At 38.8% G+C, this 21,466-nt stretch overlaps 1 protein-coding gene across 1 annotated transcript in view; it reads left to right on the top strand.

Annotated features, from left to right (window-relative positions):
- TULP3 (TUB like protein 3) overlaps positions 1-17,287 on the top strand; it is a 47,878-nt gene extending 30,591 nt beyond the window's left edge. The window contains 9 exon segments of the mRNA XM_021001652.2: positions 7,538-7,671; positions 8,263-8,460; positions 9,758-9,870; positions 11,345-11,459; positions 12,870-12,968; positions 14,251-14,283; positions 14,285-14,332; positions 14,334-14,424; positions 15,067-17,287. Coding sequence (XP_020857311.1) covers positions 7,538-7,671; positions 8,263-8,460; positions 9,758-9,870; positions 11,345-11,459; positions 12,870-12,968; positions 14,251-14,283; positions 14,285-14,332; positions 14,334-14,424; positions 15,067-15,200 — 965 coding nt within the window. The 3' untranslated portion in view covers positions 15,201-17,287.
- Positions 17,288-21,466: the final 4,179 nt, after the last annotated feature.

Raw genomic sequence — 21,466 nt, 5'->3', positions numbered from 1 at the left:
GTTAAATAAATTGGCGCTACAAAAGATTAACCTCAGGTTTCCATATTAAGACTTTTATTAATCATTCAACAAGCATTTTTAACTACCTAGGTACCAGGCCCTGTGTTAGGTGCTGAGTTGTATTCTGTGGCTTCACTGTTATATGGAATTTCCTTCCAACAAGTCTGTACCTTCTCTGCCCCTTAGAGGTATAGAATATCTAAAGTACTGAGAGGCTGAGGGACTCACCCAGGGTCAGAGGCAGGACTTGAACCCATATCTTGCTAGCTTGAAGTCAGAATGCTCTACATACCACACCATGCTTCCTCTGTGGCACAGGGAGTCCAAAGATAAAAGTGAAACACCTCTGCCCTCAAAGAGCTTACCTTATACAGGGAAGACAACATGTATGGTACATACCCATATATGTATATGTATGCCTATTTACATTTTAATTCTATGGGATTTAATTGGGGGGTATTTTGTTTTTTACAACTTTTATATATTTACAAGTAAAATGGTTTAGAAATTCATATGTACTTTTGACTGAGTGACTTTGTGAAGGCACAATTGGAGAAAATAAAGCATAAAGTATAGAGAACTAAATTGAGCGTTAAATCAGAAATGAAGAGTTCGAAGTTACAAAGTAAGCCAAAAGAAACATGATTAAAAAGAAAAATATGATTCCACTTATAATGATTCAGCTTGTTTGGAAGACATTTGTTATATAAGGCATTGTACAACTAAGGTTAATTTCAACAAAGTGAACCAGTGAGTCACACATTTTGTTATATTCAATTAATATTGATAGAAGATGATAACGAAATTTTAACTTCATATTTCTTGGGAACAAGAAATAACATATTCCAAAATTGCAAAAGTACATTTAAAGTATTTTAAGAAGTAAAACTGGTAAAGAAAGTAATATTATGTTCTTATGCTTATTTGATCTTAGGCTACGTTGAGAGGCATATATATGGGCCAAGTGACGTCCCACCATACAGACTGTATGTGGAATAGTGTGTTCTGTTCTGGTCACATGTTGGGAAGGAAATTGATAAGCTAGAGAAAATGTAGAGGAAGATAACCAGGAAGGGGAAGTGCCTTGAGTTAGCAGAATCATAGACTTTCAGAGTTGGAAGTGGGAGGATTGCTACCACTGCCTAGTCTAATCCATAACCCAAAAAAAGAGTCTCTTTTACAACACATTTGACAAGTAATTAGCCAGCCTTTGCTTGAAGACCCCTGCTGAGTGGGATCCTGTTATTTCCCAAAGCAGCACATTCCATTTTGGGATAGCTCTAAGTATTAGGAAGTTTTTCTTTACATCAAGCCTAAATTTGCCCTTTTGCAACTTTATGCCTACTGCTTCTAGTTCTGCCTCCTGGATGAATCAGAGCAATTTTAATCCCTCTTCTACATGACAGTCTTCTCTAGGCTTAGTCTTAACATCCCCAGTTCCTCACTCTTGTCCTTCCCTGACTTGAGTTCAAGAGCCTTCCGCATCCTGGTCATCCTATTCTGGACCCTCTTGTCAATGGCATTAAGTGTAATGTGGCATCCAAAACTGAACAGTACTGCAGAAATGTTCAGAACAGCGCAGAGTACGTTAGTGTGGGTTAGCATATATTAACCTCCTTATTCCTGGAAGCTGTTTTGTGTCATTTGCAAATATTAGAAACATGCCTTCTTAATTTCATGGCATATGAGTATTGATTGAAAGAAACAGGAATGTTTAACCCAGAGGAGAGAAGTGAACTGGGAAGGTGTGGGAGGGAGGAAATGATTTTCATTTGTTTTTCAGTCATGTCTTACTCTTCATTACCTCATTTGGGGTTTTCTTGGCAAAGATACTGGAGTGGTTCACCATTTTCTCCTCCAGCTCATTTGACAGAGGAGGAAATCGAGGCAGACAGGGTTAAGTGACTTGCCTAGGGTCACACATCTCATAAGTGTCTGAGGCCAGATTTGAACTAAGGAAGATGAGTCTTCCTGACTGTAGGTCCTGTTCTCTATCTACCATACCACCTAACTGCCCCATGGAATTGATAGTTGACTTGAAATATTTGTAAGACTATCACATGAAAGAGGGGATTTTAAACTAATTCTCCTTGGTCCCAGAGGATATAACCAGGAACAGTGAATTGAAGTTGTAAAGAGACCTGTAGAAGCCTGAGGCAAGGAAAGTGGTGCTAAAAACTAGAGCTAAAAAAGTAGAATGGGCTCTGGAAATAGTAGGTTCCCCCTCATTTGAAACTTTAAAGTAGAGCCTAGGGACTACCTGTCAGATATGTTACAGATACTATCTATTTTAAAAAGTTGATGCCTTCTGTTTTTTAATTCTGGCATTCCCAAATTTTCTCAAATTTTCAGCTTCCCCCTATCAACTTGTTTCTTCCCTGCCTCAAACATATGCAAATCTCCCATGTCCTTAAAATCTTCCCTAGACCAAGCTATAATCCTCTCTCCTCTCTTTCCCAACCACACCTTACCTCCATTCCTCAAGCCTTTGCTTGTCTGACTTAGGATCTTGTCACTCAACTGAAAACACTCTCATCAAAGTTACCATTGATCTCTTAATTGCTAAATCTGATGATCTTTTCTCATTCCCATTCCCCACCCCCTCCTCCTGGATACTCTCTCCTTTCTAGGTTTTCATGACACAACACAATAATACAATACAATAAACATTTTTAATTAATTTATTTTTAGTTTCAATACAATGGACATTTATTAAGTACCTGCTATGTGCCAGGCACTGTACTAAGAACAGGGGATACCAATAAGAAAAAGAAAGACTGTCCCTATACTCAAGAAGTTTACAATCTAATGGAGGAAGGCAACATACAAAAGGAAACTAAAAAAGGTGGAGGGAGAAGGTGCCTGGCTTGAGGGCATGATGATGGCATGATGACATCATGATGATGATGTCAAATCCTACCAGTGCCGCCAGTGGGAAGTGACCCTACTCTCTTTCACCTTCTACCTGTCTGATCGTTCCTTCTCAGTCGCCTTTGCTGGCTGCTCATCAGCATCACATCCCCTAAAGTTCTGTCCAAGTCCCTGTTCTCTTTTTCTTGGTAACCTCATCGGATCCTACAGGTTTAATGATCATATCTATGCAGATGACTTCTCAATCTATGTAGCCAGCCCTTGTCTCTAATCTGAACTTTAGTCCTGAGAAAATAAAATACTGTTCTTGTATTTTATTTTTGAATCCATTCTATATTGATTCTATTCATGGCCTGAGCAATATTTCTTTGTCTCTAAGTTAAGTTCAGAAGTTCATGAATATGAAAGTTCAGTTTTCCTCTCTGACTTAAGTTTAAAAGGTTTTTTCCCCTATAAATCACTTTAATTGAAAGAAAACAGTTATCTCTGTATCCCTAGCTGCCCTTTTACAATTAGAAGAAATCTGTTTTCCTTGAGGGGTGCAGGTGGATGCCAGGGAGTCTGGTTTGTTATCTCTGCAATCCTGGCCGTCCTTCAAGAAAGTCTGTGACACTAACTAGCCATGCAAGAGGACACCAGCAATGAGCTTTCCATAGCAAAAAGATGAGTGGAGAGGTTGTTGCTAGCCCTGTATTCCAGATTTCCATCTCGTCATATTGCTTCCCATTATCTATGGTACTTTGGACTCTGTAACCAATCATATTGTTTTCCTTCTGTGATACTTCTTGTTCTTTGTTCCCTTGTACTTTTCAAAACTATATGAAGGTTAGTAAGCTTTACCTCATGTTGCTTACTGAGGACCTGAAAGAATTGGCAATTGCTGGCTTTACCAATAAATTGAATGTACTTAGAACTTTGTGCCTCAATTTACTTTAGTTTCAATCTTAACAGTCACACATTACCAATTGCCTATTGGATATTTCAAACTGGATGTTTCATAGATGTCTTAAACTCAACATGCTTAAAACTTAACTCATTATCTTTCCCCTGAATCCTCCCCATGCTTTCCTGTTATTTTCAAAGGTCCCATCATCCTTCCAGTCTCCCAGGTTCATAATCTTAGCATTATGTTACATTCCTCACCACACATCAATTGCTACATTTTGCCATTTCCATCCTTATAATATTTCTCTGATCCAACTCATACAACTACCACTTTAGTTCGGGCCCTCATCACCTCTCGCTTAGATTTTTTTGAAAGCTTCCTAATTGATTTCCTGGCCTCATGTCTCTCACCCCCAGTCCATCTGGCACACCGATTATGATTTCCTTACTCAGCCAGCATCAGTGTTTTTCTGCTGCTTCTAGGGTAAAATGTAAACTCTTTTGTATAGCTTTTAAATCCATGTACAAGCAGCCCAGCCTGTCTCTCAGCCTTGTTGGATATTACATCCCCTCCTGTGCACTGTGAGATAGCCCAGTTGGCCTTCTCTCTGTTCCTCACGGATGATATGCCCATCTCCTGTCTCTGATTTTGCCCATCTCTGTGCACTCCCTTCTTACTTCCATGTCATAGAGCCCCTCTCTTTCTTTGAGATACAATTCAAGCGCCATTTTCTTCGTGAAGCCTTTCCTGATCCCTCCCCCAACTGCTGGAGCCCTCCCTCCCTTGTATTTAACTACTTTATATACATTTATATTTATTAACCTTATCCATACATATGTACGTATATGTGTGTAAAAATATACATACATACCTCATTTGAATGTAAGTTCATTGCAAGGAGGGACTGTTCCATTCCTTGTACTTGTATCCTCAGTGCCTGGCTTATAATGAGCACTTAATAAATACTTGTTGGTTGATTGATTGATTTATATCCCCTTCATTTCCAAATATTCCTCTCCTCTTCCCATTATTCAGAGAGCCATCCCCTTACAACACAGAGTATTCCTTTTTAGGTAGAGGTTTGGCTAGATAGCCTCTGAGGTCCATTCTATCTCTGAAATTCTGTAATTCTGTTGTCTACTAGGGAGAGCCCTGACCCAAAGGAACTGGTTTCAGCTAGGTTCTGATATGGACTTTTGGGGTGTCTTTGGAGTCCCTCTCAAAGCTTTTGAGTACACAGTGTAACTAGAGAAAATAAGCCCCATTTCTTGATTAGAGAAATTCAAATTAAAACCTCTCTGAGGTACCATCTCACACCTATAAGATTGGCTAATATGACAGAAAAAGAAAATGATAACTATTGGAGAAGATATGGGAAAATTGAGACACTAATGCATTGTTGGTGGAGTTGTGAAGTAGTCCAACCATTCTGGAGAGCAATTTGAGACTGTACTCAAAGGACAATCAAACTGTGCATACCCTTTGATCCAGCAATACCACTACTAGGTCTGTATCTCAGAGAGATCATAAAAAAGGGAAAAGGATCTACATGTACAAAAATATTTATAGCAGTTCTTTTGTGGTGGCAAAGAATTAGAAATGGAGGAAGTGCCATCAGTTGGGGAATGGCTGAACAAATTGTGGTATATGAATGTAATGGAATACTATTATACTATAAGAAATAATAAACAGGCAGATTTCAGAGAAACTTGGAAAGGCTTAACATGAAATGATGCTGAATGAAGTGAACAGAACCAGGAGAACATGGTATGTAGTAACAGCAACATTGTGCACAGATCAACTATGGTTGATTTAGCTTTTCTCAGCAAGACAGTGGTCCAAGAAAATTCCAAAAGAGTCATGATGAAAAATGCTATTTACTTCCAGAGAAAGAACTGATGGTGTCTGAATGTAGATTGAAGCATACTAATTTTACTTTTTTGGGTTTTTTTTTTCCCCATGGCTTTTGCCTTTTGTTTTGTTTATAGCACATATGTAAGCTATATTGCTTGCCATCTTGGGGGGGGTGAAAGAGAGGGAGGGAGAAAAATTGGAACTCAAAATCTTATAAAAAATTAGTGTTGAAAGCTATCTTCACATGTAATTAAAAAAAATAAAATACTATTTACAAAAAATAATGAAAGAAAAGAAACCCCATTTGTTTTTTCTTTCAGAAGGCACTAAGGAGAATAGAACAGCCTGATGAGTTGCGCCACATCCTCCTATTCACATTGTCTTTTGTTTGTATCTGCTCCCTTTTCTCTACTTCCACAGCTGCCACCCTAACTCAGGCCCTCATCACCTTTCCCCACGGCTGCTGCTGTGGCCTCCTTTTTGGTATCCTGGCATTCAGCCTTTCCAATGCACAGGTTCTCCCTTCCCACAGCTGCCAGACCGACGTTCTCTTCGTGTCATTCCTTATTCAGAAAGCTTCAGTGGCTCCCTAATGCTTCTGGTATCAAAAGTAAACTCCTTTCACATTTAAAACTCTCTAGAATCTGGCTCTGGCCTATCTCACTAGATTGAGCACATATTACCGACCTGTACACACAGGCTATTCCAGCCAAATTGGCCTACTTGCTCTACCCTGTTCACGACCTCTCCTCTCGCTGTGCCTTTGCACAGGCTTCCCCCCGTACCTGGGGTGTTCTCCCCTCTGCCTCTTGGAGTCCCAGCTTCCTTCAAGCTTCAGTTTAAAGGCCACTCCTTTAAAGAGACCTTTTCTAATTCTTACCATGGTTGTTACTGTTCCCCCTGAAATTGTTTTGTGTTTACTTATCTGTGTATATGTTATTTTCTCTTCCCCTTCCCCCTAGAATGTAAGTTTCTTGAGAGCAGAGACTGTTTTATTTTTGTCTTCACATGTTCAGCACGTAGTGTAGTGCCTGACACATAGTAGGCATTTAATAAATGCTTGTTGAATTGTTTGATTGAATCAAGAAGTATTGATTGATTGTCTCCTATGTGCTTGGCACTGTTTTTCTCATAAAACTCATAAAGTACAGGAGGCTTATAAACATTTTTAAAAAGACAAAAAACTTTACCGTATAAGGCATTATGCTAAATCCCAAATCAGTGGTCTAAAGAATAAATGTTTTTAAGAGTTCAAAGGGTTGAGAGATCACTTCCAGCTAGGGGAGTAAAGGTAGGAATTATTAGGAAAGGCTTTACAGAATGACTAGGACTTAGTCCTTGAAGCATAGGTGGGGATTTTCTAGATGGAAGGGGGAAAGAAAGTTATTAAAAGCAGGGAGAGCACTAGGAAAAAGTCTCAGAAGCAAGGGAATATGAGGAAGAGTGAATAGACAATTTTGGAAAGAGGATAGGCTTTAGACTTAGAGGATCTAGATTCTAATCCCAACTCTATGGTGTATAACTTTCCTGTCCTTAAATGAGTCACTCAAGTCCACAGGTCCTCAGTGTTAAAAGCTGTAAACTGAGGATTGTAGCAAGATTGCTGAAAGCTTGCATGCCAAACTAAGGAGTTTAGGATAGTGCTTTATGGGAACCCACTAAAAGTGGTTTTGAGTAAAGGAATAACAGAATGATAGGTACTTCAGGAAGATAAATGATTAATTTGGATTGGTGAGGGGAAACCCAATAAAAAACTGTTGCAGTAATCCAGAAGAAGAAAGATTTACAACAGTTTGGGTAAGAATATTTGCTGGGGTATGTGTATGTGAAGTGGGTAGAGGGGCTGGGCAGAGAAGGGAATTAATTTTTACTTAAATTTTCAGACTCTTAATTAATTTTGACAGTTTTATCTCTATATTTGATCAGGTATCTCTGACAGTTTGAACTTTGATGAAGAGGCAACTGATGGGGAGGAAGAAGAAGGAAAGAAATCAAGAACTCATTCACCTTACTCAGAAACACAGCGACCCAGTTCTGGATCCAGCCAGAAATCAGCCACAGTATGTAGTTTTGGAAGCTCTTCCTTTTGGGTAAATTAGACCAGCTCTCCCAAGAGCTTACCTTCATAATGTAATAGCACTGTTAAATTAGGGTGATTTCTACCTCCATCCCTCCCTCCATTTCTTTGCAGAGGTGGGAGACTATGGCTGCAAATATTTTCAAATTTTTGTATGGTTGATTTTGAGGAACATTTCCCTCCTCCCCCACCTTTTTATCCTGTGTTATAAGAGATTGCTTTGTGAGGGATGAGGAAACAGAAGAAAGACCTATGGTGAAATGTAGGCAATGTAAAAACAGACAATATCAATAAAAATATTGTTGTTAAATGAAGGTGCCTTCAGAGGGCTCATATCTGAATATAGACAGATTAGTGCCTACAGGAACCCTCATTCAAAATAACTTTTAAGGGCATCACCTTTTTGCTATCTTCTCTTGTGCCAAATGTTTATCATTTCATTTGATGTCCCTGAATTTCTTCTGCCATTGTGAGAAGGCCTGGGTTGTGAAGATCCAAAGGCCGATTATTCCTCACAAGAATGTGGTAGCTTCTGGCCAGGTCTCCTCTTACTCAGGTATCACTGTTCCCTCAGGATACAGGAGCCTCCTGTACAGCATCCCTTCAGGCTGATAACCAGCTAGGAGAAGTAGAAAATTTAGAAGATTTTGCATTTCGTCCTGCTCCTCGGGGGATTACAGTGAAGTGTCGGATCACCAGGGATAAGAAGGGAATGGACAGGGGCCTCTACCCCACCTATTACATGCACTTGGAAAGGGATGAAAATCGGAAGGTATGTGAATGATCTTCTAGGGCAAAGCTTTTCAGGAGGGGAAATATAGGAGGTTGGATTTTATAATAAGGAAAAAATACTGGTGGAGGGAATATAGTACCTTGGAAAGAATACTGTCACAGGATCTGAATTCAAATCCCAACCCTGCTGCTTACCAATAACTCTGTGACTTTGGGCAAGTTACTTAACCACTCTGGGCCTCAGTTCCTCATTTGGAAAATGAAAGAGTTGGTCTACATGGTTTCTTTCAGTTATATATCTATTATCCTTTTATCCTGTGCTCTTAGGCCAAATTCAATGCAAGTGAGTGAACTTCCATTCCTTGTAAGTATGTGTTAGTGCTCTTTTCAATGAATTAAATATAAGGAAATGAAAGTTTTAATAAGTAGACTGCTTTGTTAGATTGTTTAAGGAAAATTATGTTTTAAATTGTTTCATTTTGTTTTGATACACCAGATGCTTTAGAGAGTATCCATACATTTACTTTTTAAATAATATGAAATGTTTTCTTTTTTTCCTGGGGGAAGCATCTCGGTTTTCTTTTTCTTTTTAATCAAAGAAGAATAATGACAAAGGAAAATAAGTACGTGTGGGTTGGGAGGGGGAATGACCTAGGTATAATCAGAAGAAGAGACAAGCTAAATGCCCCAACAATCCTAGTTTATTTCAGACTTGGGCTTCTCAGCACTTTTAAACTTGTTCACGAATAATTCATTCCATATAGACATAAGGGCTGAAGAGTTAACATAGGATTCCCAGAAGTGGTTTGATTGGAAGGCAGAATTTAATGCTGAAGTAGTTGTATCACAGAAGTGATGAGGTGCAGAATAGCAAGGGAATTATTGCAGTAAAGATTATAAAACTAAAGGTAGGACAAGGTGACTGCACTGATCAATTAGGTTAAGTCCATGGTAAGGGAGAAAGATGTTTTGTTGGGTCCATAGTGATAGAAAAATAAGCGGCAATACAGAGAGCAAGGTTTGAAGCAAACCTGGAAAGCTATAGAAGGGAAGTAAGTGTTTATCAGGTGCCTCCTATGTGCCAGTCACTAAGCACTTCATAAAAATGATCTCATTGAGTCCTCACAACGACCCTTTTTTACCGTTGGGCACACTAACTCCACTGTGCTACCTCACTGCCAAAAAGGAAAGAAAGAAGAAAGAACAGTGGACCCTCAATTTGTGGAAGCAGGTTGGAGGTTGGAATGAGAGATCAAAAAGGTTTACTGCTCGAGTAGACGGAGTAAGATTTGTGCTCTCTTCATTCCAGACCTGACATGACATTTTGCATTTTTCAGACATTCCTTCTTGCCGGGAGAAAGCGAAAAAAGAGCAAAACGTCCAACTACCTCATTTCCATTGACCCGACAGATTTATCTCGGGAAGGGGAGAGTTACATTGGCAAACTCAGGTGAGAGCCCCAGGGTTGACGAGTGTTCTAGCCTAGGATTGGGAGTGACCTCAGAAACCATTCAGCCCAACCCCTCCTTTTACAAATCAGCAAACAGAAGTCAAGAGGGACTAAAGGACTTTATCTAGTTTCCCTATTCCTTGCCCTTTCTTTTTTTTAGCTTAATTTTTCTTTTTGATTGTGAGCTTAACAATAATCAACAAACATGAATGTTGTAGTACACAAAGGAACAAAAAAGAGAATTACATATGAAATCATAAACTTCTGTTATATACAGATTGTTTTAAGAATGTATTAAGTTTAATGTGATAATAACAAAATTGCCTGGTTTGTATCCTTATAGACTTTCTTCTCTTTTCTTCTGTATATCTTTAAGTATTTTATTCTTTTTTATTTTTGCATTTCTATCACCAGCAATTCTTTTGTTCCCCTATCCTTTGCTAATAGAAGAATCAAGCAACCAATCTGACTGGATCCACTACCAGTTTACGTTATATAACTCAACTGGGTTTGCTGCTGGGCAGCCCTTTTACACCACCCTAAATTAACTCACTCTCCTACTCACCACAGTAGCTCTTCCAGACCTTTTCATCCCTCCTGAAACCTCCCATGCTTTCATGATTTCCCTCCACCTACTTTCTCAGCTGAGAACTTTGCCTCATGGTTTCCTTAAGGGAAAGAAGAAAAGGTCAAGGCACTTCATTCCCGGATCTGGGCGTTATCTCTGGTTGTCCTTCATGCCTGGAATGCTCTCCTTCATCTCTGCCTCTTGGCTTCCCTGACTTCCTTCAAGTCCCAACTAAAATTATGCCTTCTTCAGGAAGCATTTATCAATCCTTCTTCTTCTTTTTTTTTTTGAGGCAGTTGTGGTTAAGTGACTTGCCCAAGGCTTACACAGCTAGTGCCTTCTTTCCATACATTATCTCCTTTTTATCCTATATATGACTTGTTTGTACATAGTTGCTTGCATATTGTCTCCCCCATTAAATTGTGAGATCTTTGAGGGCAAGGACTGGTTTTTGCCCTTCCTTGCATCTCCATTCCTTAGCACAGGCACTTAATAAATGCTTACTGACTCAACTGACTGAATAATAGACACCCTCATAACAAATATGTATAGTCAAGCAAAACCATTTAGTACATTGGTTGTATCTGAAAATGTGTATGTCCTCCGGCACTTTTATCCATCACCTCTGCCAAAAGGTGTCCTGCCTTGATTCTGGTAGTTTCAGTGAGTCAATGAGACTTGCTACCACCGAGTGTTGTTGGAACCCAGCATTTTGATTTGAACTGAGTCAGAGTTCTTGCTTTTTTCTAATGAAGGAATTTGTAAAAGCTGCAGATGAGATCGATATACTTTGACATTTTAGGGAATATACAAACAGTTACCTGTTGTGTCACTCAATGTAGTATATTATTGTTTGCATAAGAGAAAAATGAGACTACGTTGGTGACAGTCTCTTCCTGGTTCTAGGTCCAATCTCATGGGAACCAAGTTTACAGTGTATGACCATGGAGTCAGCCCAACTAAGGCACAGGGCCTAGTGGAAAAGGCCCATACTCGTCAGGAGCTTGCAGCCATCTGTTATGTAAGTGCCATTCTTGCTATTTAATCCCTTCTCTGAGCTCCCAGCTAAGATTAGAAACAGAGAATGGATCTAGAACTATGTTGCTTCTACCTACAAGCCCCAGTAAGATTATATAAACTTCTGGAGAATATAAACCAAATAATTCCGGAGGACCCAACCTAACCCTATGCTTTCAGTAATTACTTGGTAATAACAGAGGAATTTGGTTAACCTCCGGGGATTGTGAACAGTTATAATTTCAAGCTACTTCCTATCGTATTTGGTTCTTAGTCTCTAGCAAAAATTAAAACAGAACTAGCTGATATAGACCCAAAGATTAAGGGAATGAAACTAAAAACTCATTTGTTTTCAGCCAACTTGAAATCACAATACTGTAGATCTCTAAGAATGCCAGTTTGCTGACAAGTTTGAATCAGATAACTTTTTTAGTTTTTGTGCTTTTCCAAAAGAGATGTTTCTTCAGAAGTATCTTTTAATTTATCTGCCAAACTTTATCCTTTTGATCTTAAATAATAGTTCAGCCTTTGTCTTTCAGTAATATTTGATCTATGTAATACAAACCAAGCCCTATCCATTTATCATCTTTATGTCCATAATGCATTTAACTTCTGTATATTCTGAATAAATATTAATTATATGATCATATTCTTCCTTATTAAATTGTCTCAAGATTAGAGATCATATTTAACTTGAAATCTGTCATTTCCATAGTTCATAGTTCTGTTAAATATTTGAGGATGACTAAGTTAGACAATTTGCTAAAGTTACTTGTCATTTTCTTTTTAATTAGAGACAAATAAGATGAATTTTAGGACAACGGTATCTGTTATGGAGATCTGTATGGATTGATATGATTGTGTCTCTGTTATGTTTATAGCAACTGCATTACTGTCACTTATAGAGATAATGCTTCCTGTTTTTGACAGTTTAATGTAGAGGGGGAAAAAAACAACATATGGAATCACAAGACCTTATTCAATCTCATTCCATCAGTTAACTGACAGTGTGATTGTGGGCAAGTTCCTTGGATTTTAATTTCTTCATCTATAAAATGGAGATAATAGTCCTTCACAGAGTTATAGTAAAGAAATGCTTTGTAAACTGAGAAGGACCTTTGAGATCATTTATTTCAAACCCCTCATTTTATAAATGAGGAGACAGGCTTGAAGAGGTTAAATCACTTCCCCAAAGTCACAGAGCTATTAGGTGGCAGAACTTGAGGGGGTCCTTTTGCTCCAAACCCAGCTGTATGTCCACTTCACCATGATATTGACATTATTTTTGTTATTATTACTTTCTTGTTACTACCAATAGAGAGCGCCAAAGAAGGATAGTTAAAAAGTTGTCACTTTTTTCCCTTTTTTTTCAAGAGTTCTGCTTCACTTTCCAAGATGTTTCTCTATTTTCTAGGAAACCAACGTGCTTGGGTTTAAGGGTCCCAGGAAAATGTCTGTGATTATTCCAGGGATGAATATGAGTCATGAAAGAATCCCATTCCGGCCACGAAATGTAAGTAGGGACATACCTAATTTGCAAAGAGGGTTTCAAAGGCTGTTAAGGAATCTGTTCAGTTTTCCCTGCATTCCACTTCAGAGTATAATTGCCAGATCTCTGGGGTAAAGCCTTATTTTTTCTTTTAAAAAATTTATTGATCCTTTTTGTTGTGATAGAGAAAAACATTTCCTATAATACACCTCCAGAATCACCTCCTATAAAATATATTACCTGAAAAGTTAAGCAAAGTCACCTAACAACGTGTGATTGCAACTGAAAATACATGTCACTTTGCACTATTGTAAGTCACCAGAAAGGAATAATATTTGCTTTAAATTTCACATCCTGATACCAGCGCTAGTGTTACCTTTATTTAAATTGTTGTTAGTCATTGTGTGGGTTGTTCTCTTGGTACTGCCGTCACCCTGGTGCAGGCCTTTATCAGCTTACACCTGGACTATTGCAGTGACCTTTTGGTTGGTCTCCCTGCCTTAAATCTCTCCCCAGTCCAGTCTGTCCTCCACTCAGTTGTGAAGTTGATCTTCCTAAAATACAGATAAACTATAGTGTCTCTCTGTTACCTTCAGGATCAAAGCATCAAATCCTCCTTTTAGCTTTTAAAACACTTTATAACATGGTTCCCTCCTGCCTTTCCTGTATTTCCATCTTACTCGCCCCCAAATATTCTTTGATCCATTGACACTGGCCTCCTGATGCTCCTGGAAAGAGACGGTCTGTTTCCTGGCCCTGGACATCATCACTGCTTGTCTTCCTTGCCCGGAATTTTCTCTCTCCTCATATTTCTACCTTCTATAAGAAGCCTTTCCCAATTTGCCTTAATACTAGTGCCTTCTCTCTGTTGATTTTCTCCCACTTATCTTGTATGTATCTTGTTTATACATAGTTGTTTACATGTTGGTCTTTCCCACTAGACTGTGAACTCCTTAAGAGTGAGGATTTTTTTTTTTGCATTCTCTGTGTCCCCATCACTTACTATAGTACCTGGCACATAGTAGGTGTTCAATAAATATTTACTGACTAAAGCTACAGTAGTGTAATTGCTGATTAAAAGGCATGTTCTCTATGAAATAGTAACATGGAGCATTGGGATAAGTATCAAAAATCCTCGTTCAGGTTTTTTTTTTCTTTCTGTACCTTAGCTTTACTCTCTCTGAAATGTCAAACAGAACCCCCACAGCACTCTCTGACTATTATTTAAGGATGATTAAGATCATAATAGAGAAGTGCCTCTGATGTAAATGCAGTCTTAATACATGGTGTTTTTTCCCTTGAGCAGGAGCATGAGAACTTGCTTTCCAAATGGCAAAATAAAAAACATGGAAAATGTGATAGAACTACACAACAAAGCCCCTGTCTGGGAATGACGACACTCAGTCCTATGTCTTAAATTTCCATGGCCGAGTCACTCAGGCATCTGTGAAGAATTTTCAGATCGTCCATGCAAATGACCGTAAGCCCCCTGGAAAGGGCCGAATGGGGGCAGTGAGAGGGGCTTTTTTGGAAGGGAGATTTTGAATTGCATTTTGGGTAGGATAAATTCTGAACATTCCTTTTCATGGGTAAATTATGGGGCTTATACAATTGTTTGAGAGAGACAACTCCCTCTGGGAAGACAGTCATACTTTAGGAGAAGAGCTTCTGAACTTTACTGCATGGACAGGTGAAGAGAATGTCAAGCAGCTGCTGGGCTGCCACAGAGAGAGTCTTAGGTTGGGCTATTTTGGAAGGACCAACTCAGATGACATGCAGCAAAGGTTTCCCGTAGCTTGAGTCCTTTTGTTTAACTAATCTGTAGTAGCCTTAGTCAGTTGTTCTCATCCTTTCCTTCCTCTTGCTAGGATCCTTTATGGTAATCAGGAACAGGCTTTCATTTCCAGTGGATGGAAGAAGCAGTAAATTAAAACTGCTCAAGATTGGGAAACCCTTTTTTAACCTCAAAAAGCTTCCTTTTTTTCACTTTTTAATGTAAGACAAATTTTAATTAGCTTTTTACCTAGGCGTTATAATTCTTTCTAAAATTAAAATAGGTTTTTCCTTATCATTATCTTGAACATTCTCTAATTTCCTTCAACTCTTTTTTCTGTCTCTGCAGCTGAATATATAGTCATGCAGTTTGGACGTATAGCAGAAGATGTGTTCACACTGGACTACAACTATCCCATGTGTGCCCTCCAGGCCTTTGCTATTGGGCTCTCCAGCTTTGACAGCAAGCTAGCTTGTGAATGAAAGAAGACAAGTCGTGCCCCAAACCTGTTTCTCACTCCATGAAGCTAAGTTTAGGGAGAAAATAACTTCCTCCCCAAAGTGTGAAAGAGATGAGAAAAGTCATCCAATATCTTTTGGATTGATTCTAGCATATACAAAAAAAACTATTCACTGGAATTTCCAGCCCCTACCAACCCAGAATAGATGAAAGATTATTCAGGCTGCAAAGGAAATTTTACTTATAGCACACATCAGTGAGGCTTACTTATCCTATGCCTCAAAGATCAGTTTTTCCTGTGCCTGGAATCTCTTGTATCTGGCATCAGGTTCAGATTATTTCAGTTACTTATCTATTTTTAGAAAGGGACAGTTATTTCTTAACATTCTTTTGCCCACATTGGTAACTGATGCTAGGACAGCTTTTCAGCAACAGAGGAGGTTCTATAGCTTGTGCCTGTGGTCCAGAGCTCATAAATGGGAGGGCTGATTATGTTAAAAAAAAAAAAACAAAACCTCCATTCCTGCTATTGCTTCCTTCTCCCATCCTGTAGATTAAATGACCAAGGCCATTGAAGTTTATGTGTCCATAGTAGTATATGTCCATTTGGATCCAGCTTTTGACTTGTTTGAGGAATGATGATTTCCAGAGAACAATCTTCTACCAGGACCAGAGAAATCCAAAGTGATTTATCACTTTGACACTTCACCAATGGCTCATGTGTGCTGACTTACCCACACCTTGTCCCATGGGAAGAAGCAGCATCCATCATTCTTCCCCATCCTCAAAGAAATGCTCTGTTTAGCCAGAGCCTGTATACGCCCTTGGAGATTGTCCAGAATGTTATCTCTTTGACAGTTGCACTCCCTTTTGAGGAAGTTAAGTATCTGCTTTTTGAAACTAGTTTAGTTTCTCCCTTAGGACCAGAGGTTCTTATGTCAGTGTGAAACCCTCTTAGTTTCAAAACTGACTAGTCAACTGGCACCAATCCCAGGTAGGAAAGTGGCTATCAAATGTGTAACCAGTGAAGGATTAATTTAATGTAACTGTCTTAATTTTGTTGTAAAGATTAAAATCCTTTTCTTCTCAGAATGATGCCAATGGTGCCTTCAAGGCACGAGTACTGGAGATGGCTTCACCCAGTGGTTTTGCAGCTGCCCTTATTTTCAACCCAATGGTGCCTCCTGTGTGTAGGTGTCTATGAAGCCGTTCACCTAGGGAATATAATCTCCAGCAGGAATTATCTATTGAAGCTTTCAGCTATCCTGTATGTCTAAAAAATAAAAGGGAAAAATGGTGGCAGCGAAAGGTGTTCGTTCCTATACATTTGGTGGTCCTAGAATTAGCTGTCTTATTAACTCTGCAACCCTCAGATGGGCAGAGTTTGGCCCTTCCTGACATAAATATTACTAGCACTCAGTGTCACCAAAGCCTTTGTATTTTGGTACAACTTGCCCTTTCGTTGCTTTCGCTCACAAATCACAATATCTTTGTTTGACGAGTTCTGATTATTAGAATATCTCAATAAATCAAGTAGTAACTTTTGCACCAAAATTTAGAAATTAGTTGTCAGTGTATTTCCCTGCTTCAGGCTTCTTAAGTCCCTACCCAGTACTTCCTGCTTCCTTTTCTCTTCAAGTCAAAATGCCTAGAGTAGGAAATTAATCTGGGGGGAGATCAAAGGACTTCACATTTAATCCCCTTTTGACCAATCCTGCCAATCTTCCTTTTGTTAATTTATTTCCATTTTAGGCCTGGCTCTTCCAGTCAAGTGCCTCCTCATTAAGTGCCCCGAGGCCCTTTAGACCTAGGTCACTAACTTGCTGCCAGACATAATAAACTGGTAGTTAACTGAAGTTGTTCCCTTGTCTTCAGCTATTGTGGATAGAGAAACCTGGAAGCTAGGAGCCAACCCTGAGGCTGTAAATTTAATCCCTCTCCTTTTCTCTTTTGCTTTTCCTTTGATCTTCAGAAGAGTCACACTGCTCTACTTGCTTTCTGCTTGAATGTCTCGAGAGATGCCTTCCTCAGTCAACTCTGGTTTTACATGAATCATATTTATAGCTTTTGTATGTTATGTCAATAAAAAATAATTTATACAAACATTTCATTGCTATCTCTTGACTATCTTTGCTTAGAATCTCCTTTTTTCATCATTTAGCAATAATGAATGAGGCAAATGCTTTAAAATTTTAGAATTTTAAAGCTGGAAGAGACCCTAAGTTCAAACTCACTATTTCAAAAGAAGTAAGGTGGCAAAGCAGGGACTTCAGTCCGAGTCTGCTAACTTTTCCATTATGTCATGCAAAAGCAGTGGTTAATGAATGCCATAGTAAATATTTATCATGGGGGAGTGTGGAGATTCACAAACTGATGTAATTCAGATGATGGTGGCTCTGTGTCTAAACAATACCAATAGAGTATAAGCATTTTGTGGCTCCATTATGGCAGGCATGGGAGTTAGACAGTTACAGCTTTGTTTCCTTGGATTTTATTCGACATGATGTTATAGATTTAACCTCCACAAGGGTCTATGCACTTTTTAATAGAACCATACCTAGGCACCATTTCTGCCTTCAAATGATTTGTATCATAAAATTGCTTTATGTACAGTTTTTAAAAAATTCTGACTCTAGAAATCTTAATTAGCCTCAACTTAGAGCAGTAGCCTGGTGGTAATATTAACAGTTAACATTTATAGTCTTTTAAAGTTTACAAAGCTCTTTACATATATTATCTCATCTGATCCTCATATATCCCTGTGAGGAAGTTGCTGTTACCCCATTTTGCAGTTAAGGAAACCGAGTCTGAGTGGTTAAGTGATTTGCCCATAATCTGAGGCAGGATTCTGTGCAGTTCTTTATTACACCAAATTTAGCATTGTGGTATCTGGAACACCATTCTTTCCTTGGCAAACTTTCCTTCTTCCTAGACTTCTTCCTCTTAGATTTTCCATCTTGCACTCAGAGAAACCTGGCTCCACCTAGAAGACATTCCATCTTAACTATCAGGACCAGTGACATCATGGGGTGAATTGGATTCAAGTGAGGCAGAATTGCACAAAGTCATCAGTCTAACTCTCTTTTCTTGAGTCATCAAGGTCCAGTGGCAAGATAAAAGCCTGGACAACTGTCAATGGCCTGGAATGCAGTGGATGACCTTGGCATCTTCAAAGGCAGACCAAGCTCTTAAGTGTGCCACAGCTTCATGGCTGTTGGAACAAATTGTTCTCACCTGCTTATTCTGCTGGGGGGATGTCTTCACATGCTTGAGACAGACATCCCCCTGTAGATTACCCTTAACCTGGTTTAGCCTGTCTGTTGAGAAGGTCTTTCCCAGATGTGGCTCCATATGACTGACACCTTCTTGGAACCACAGATGAGAGTTGGGTCAAGGTGAACAAGATGGGCAGCCCCGAAAAGGGCTTGACAAGCCCTCACTAGCACCTGGAGGTGCTAGTCCTTCCTAAACACCCCGAACATCCCTCACACTGGAACAGAAGTAGAAGGCATACTCCTTCCTATCCAGTGCTTTTTCTAGACCAGCATTTCTCAAACTTTGGTCTCAGAACCTCTTTACATTCTTGAAAATTAAGGACCCTAAAGAGCTTTTGTTCATGTAGTTTATATCTGTCAATTCTTTACCAAGTTAGAAATCAAAACTTACAAATTTTAATGTACTAATTCATTAAAATAATAATAAATACATTGTTAATAAATAGCATTTTTAAGAAAACTTCTGGAACAGAAAAATTAGTGAAAAGAATAGCATTGTTTTGCATATTTTTGCAAATCTCTAACATGTAGCTTAATAGAAAACAGTCGGAGTTCCTATCTGATTCTGTTTTGATAAATTATTTTGGTCAAAGTATATGAAGAAAATCTGATCTCATACAGATATGTAGTTAATTGGGAAAGCAAGGAGTATTTACCAGGCAAATACTGTCAGTATTGTTTTAAAATAATCTTGACCTCAGGGACCCCCTGAAAGGGTCTTGGGACCCCTCCTAGGAGGGTCCTCAGATCGCACTTTGAGAACTGTTGCTCTAAATCAGGGGTCAGCAAACATTTTCTGTAAAGGGCCAAATAGTAAATATTTTAGACTTTGTGGGCCAAGAGGTAAAATCGAAGATGCTATGTAGGTATACTTCTCTAACAAGAGAAAACAAATGTCCACAAATTATTGATGAAATCTAAAACAAATATAATTGAGTATAATTTTTTATACTACGGATTTACTAATGAGAAGAATGGAATTCCGTTTTGAGAAATAGCATTTTACTTAATTGGGGTTCAAAGTTAATGTTCCCTATCATTAAAATTGACTGCAAATGTTAATTAATGCTGGTCTGTACATATTTGATCTTTGAAAAAAAATCTCACAGATTTGTTGTTCAGTCATGTCTGGCTCTTCATGACCCCATTAGAGATTTTCTTGGCAGAGATAATGGAGTGATTTACCATTTCCTTCTCCAGCTCATTTTACAGATGAGGAAACTAGGCAAAGTGGGTTAAGTGACTTGCCCAGGGTTGAACATCTAGGAAGTATCTGAGGCTGGATTTGATCTCAGATCTCAGGTCTTCCTGATTCCAGGCCTGGTAGTCTATCTACCGTACCACCTAAGTGTCCTAACACAGATAGGTACTGCCAAATACTAATATCAGTCTACAAGTATATGGTTTCAGTTTAGCCAAAAAACTAATAGTCTTAAGCAAACTTATTTTCTCTAAGCAGTTTCTTCAGTTGCCACAACCAAACCTGATTTAATTAATTCACTATGGGTAAGCAATTTTCCTTGCTTGGCTACAAAACAGACACTGGGAAACTTACTTTGGTTTCAGCCTCATTTTTATTTTTTATTTTTGTCAAGAAGTTCTACTATGATTCCTCTTTAAATTTTCTGATTTTTCTGACTTGCTTTGCTGTGATTTGGGAATGTTATGATGAGTGCTTAGTCTTGGAATGTTAGCGTATATTCTATTTTTTTAGTACAGCTGTAGTATCATCGCATAAAAAACAATGCTTTGCCATCTAATTCAATAACAAAATAATCCATACTCCCCCTACTTTTCTTGTTGGGTACACACTGGTAATTTTTTTTTAAATGGCCCAATACACATGGCACTACATATGCTACTGAGTTATAACTGCATCTCTTTGTTTTATAGCAAGGGCAAGCAGCCTGGCAAAGTGATGGGTGCCACATATGGTTTCTGTTACAAGTATTCAACTCTTCCAATGTATTGAGAAAACAGTCATAGACAGTACATAAACAAGCGAGCCTAGCTGTGTTCCAATAAAGCTTTATTTATGGACACTGAAATTTGAACTTCATATAATTTTCATTGTCACCAAATATTATTCTTTTGATTTTTTTCAACTATTTGAAAATATTAAAAATACGGTTGAGGGCCATACTGAAACAGATGCCAGGCCATGACCCTTGTTCTAGAGTCCCAGGACTCTAGGAACTTATGGCCTCAAGGCCACATGTGGCTCTCTAGGTCCCCAAGTGCAGCCCTTTGACTGAATTCAAACTTGTAATCTAGACCATCCCTATGCCATCATCACAAAGTATCCTCTTCTTTAAGTTTTAGCTTATCTTTCTATGTCTTGCTATTCTCCCATATCTTTTCTGTCTATAATAGCTAAACTCCTTGAAAAGACTATCTATCCATCTACAAGAGGCCCCCTCCATTTCTTCTCCTCTTACTTTCTTCTTAAGTCTCTTCAGTCTGGCTTCTGACTTCATCACTCAACTTAAACTACTCTCTCCAAAGTTATTAATGATTTCTTTTTTGGGGGGAGGGGTGAAATGGGGGTTAAGTGACTTGCCCAGGGTCACACAGCTAGTAAGTGTCAAGTGTTTGGTCTGAGGCCGGATTTGAACTCGGGTCCTCCTGACTTTAGGGCCGGTGCTCTATCCACTGCACCACCTAGCTGCCCCCCTTAATGATTTCTTAATTGCCAAATCCAATGACCTGTTCTCAGTCTTTATCTTTCTAGACCTCTCTGCAGTCTTTGATGCTGCTGATCACTCTCTTTTTCTTGATACTTTGTTCTGTAGGTTTTTGTGATATTGCTTTTTTCTGATTCTCCTTCTACCTTCCTGACCAATCCTCAGTCTCCTTTGCTGGATCTTCATCCAGATCACATCACTAACCATGAATGTCACACAGGAATCTGTCCTGGGCCCTCTTCCTTTATGCTCTCTCACTTGGTGGCCTCATTGGCTCACATGGATTCAGTTATTATCTCTATGCTGATGATCCTCAAATCTATTTATTGA

Source organism: Phascolarctos cinereus, unplaced genomic scaffold (genome assembly GCF_003287225.1).
Source record: "Phascolarctos cinereus isolate Bilbo 61053 unplaced genomic scaffold, phaCin_HiC Scaffold_1;HRSCAF=81, whole genome shotgun sequence".
Taxonomy (NCBI): domain Eukaryota; kingdom Metazoa; phylum Chordata; class Mammalia; order Diprotodontia; family Phascolarctidae; genus Phascolarctos; species Phascolarctos cinereus.
This window is presented reverse-complemented; position numbering and strand designations above follow the sequence as displayed.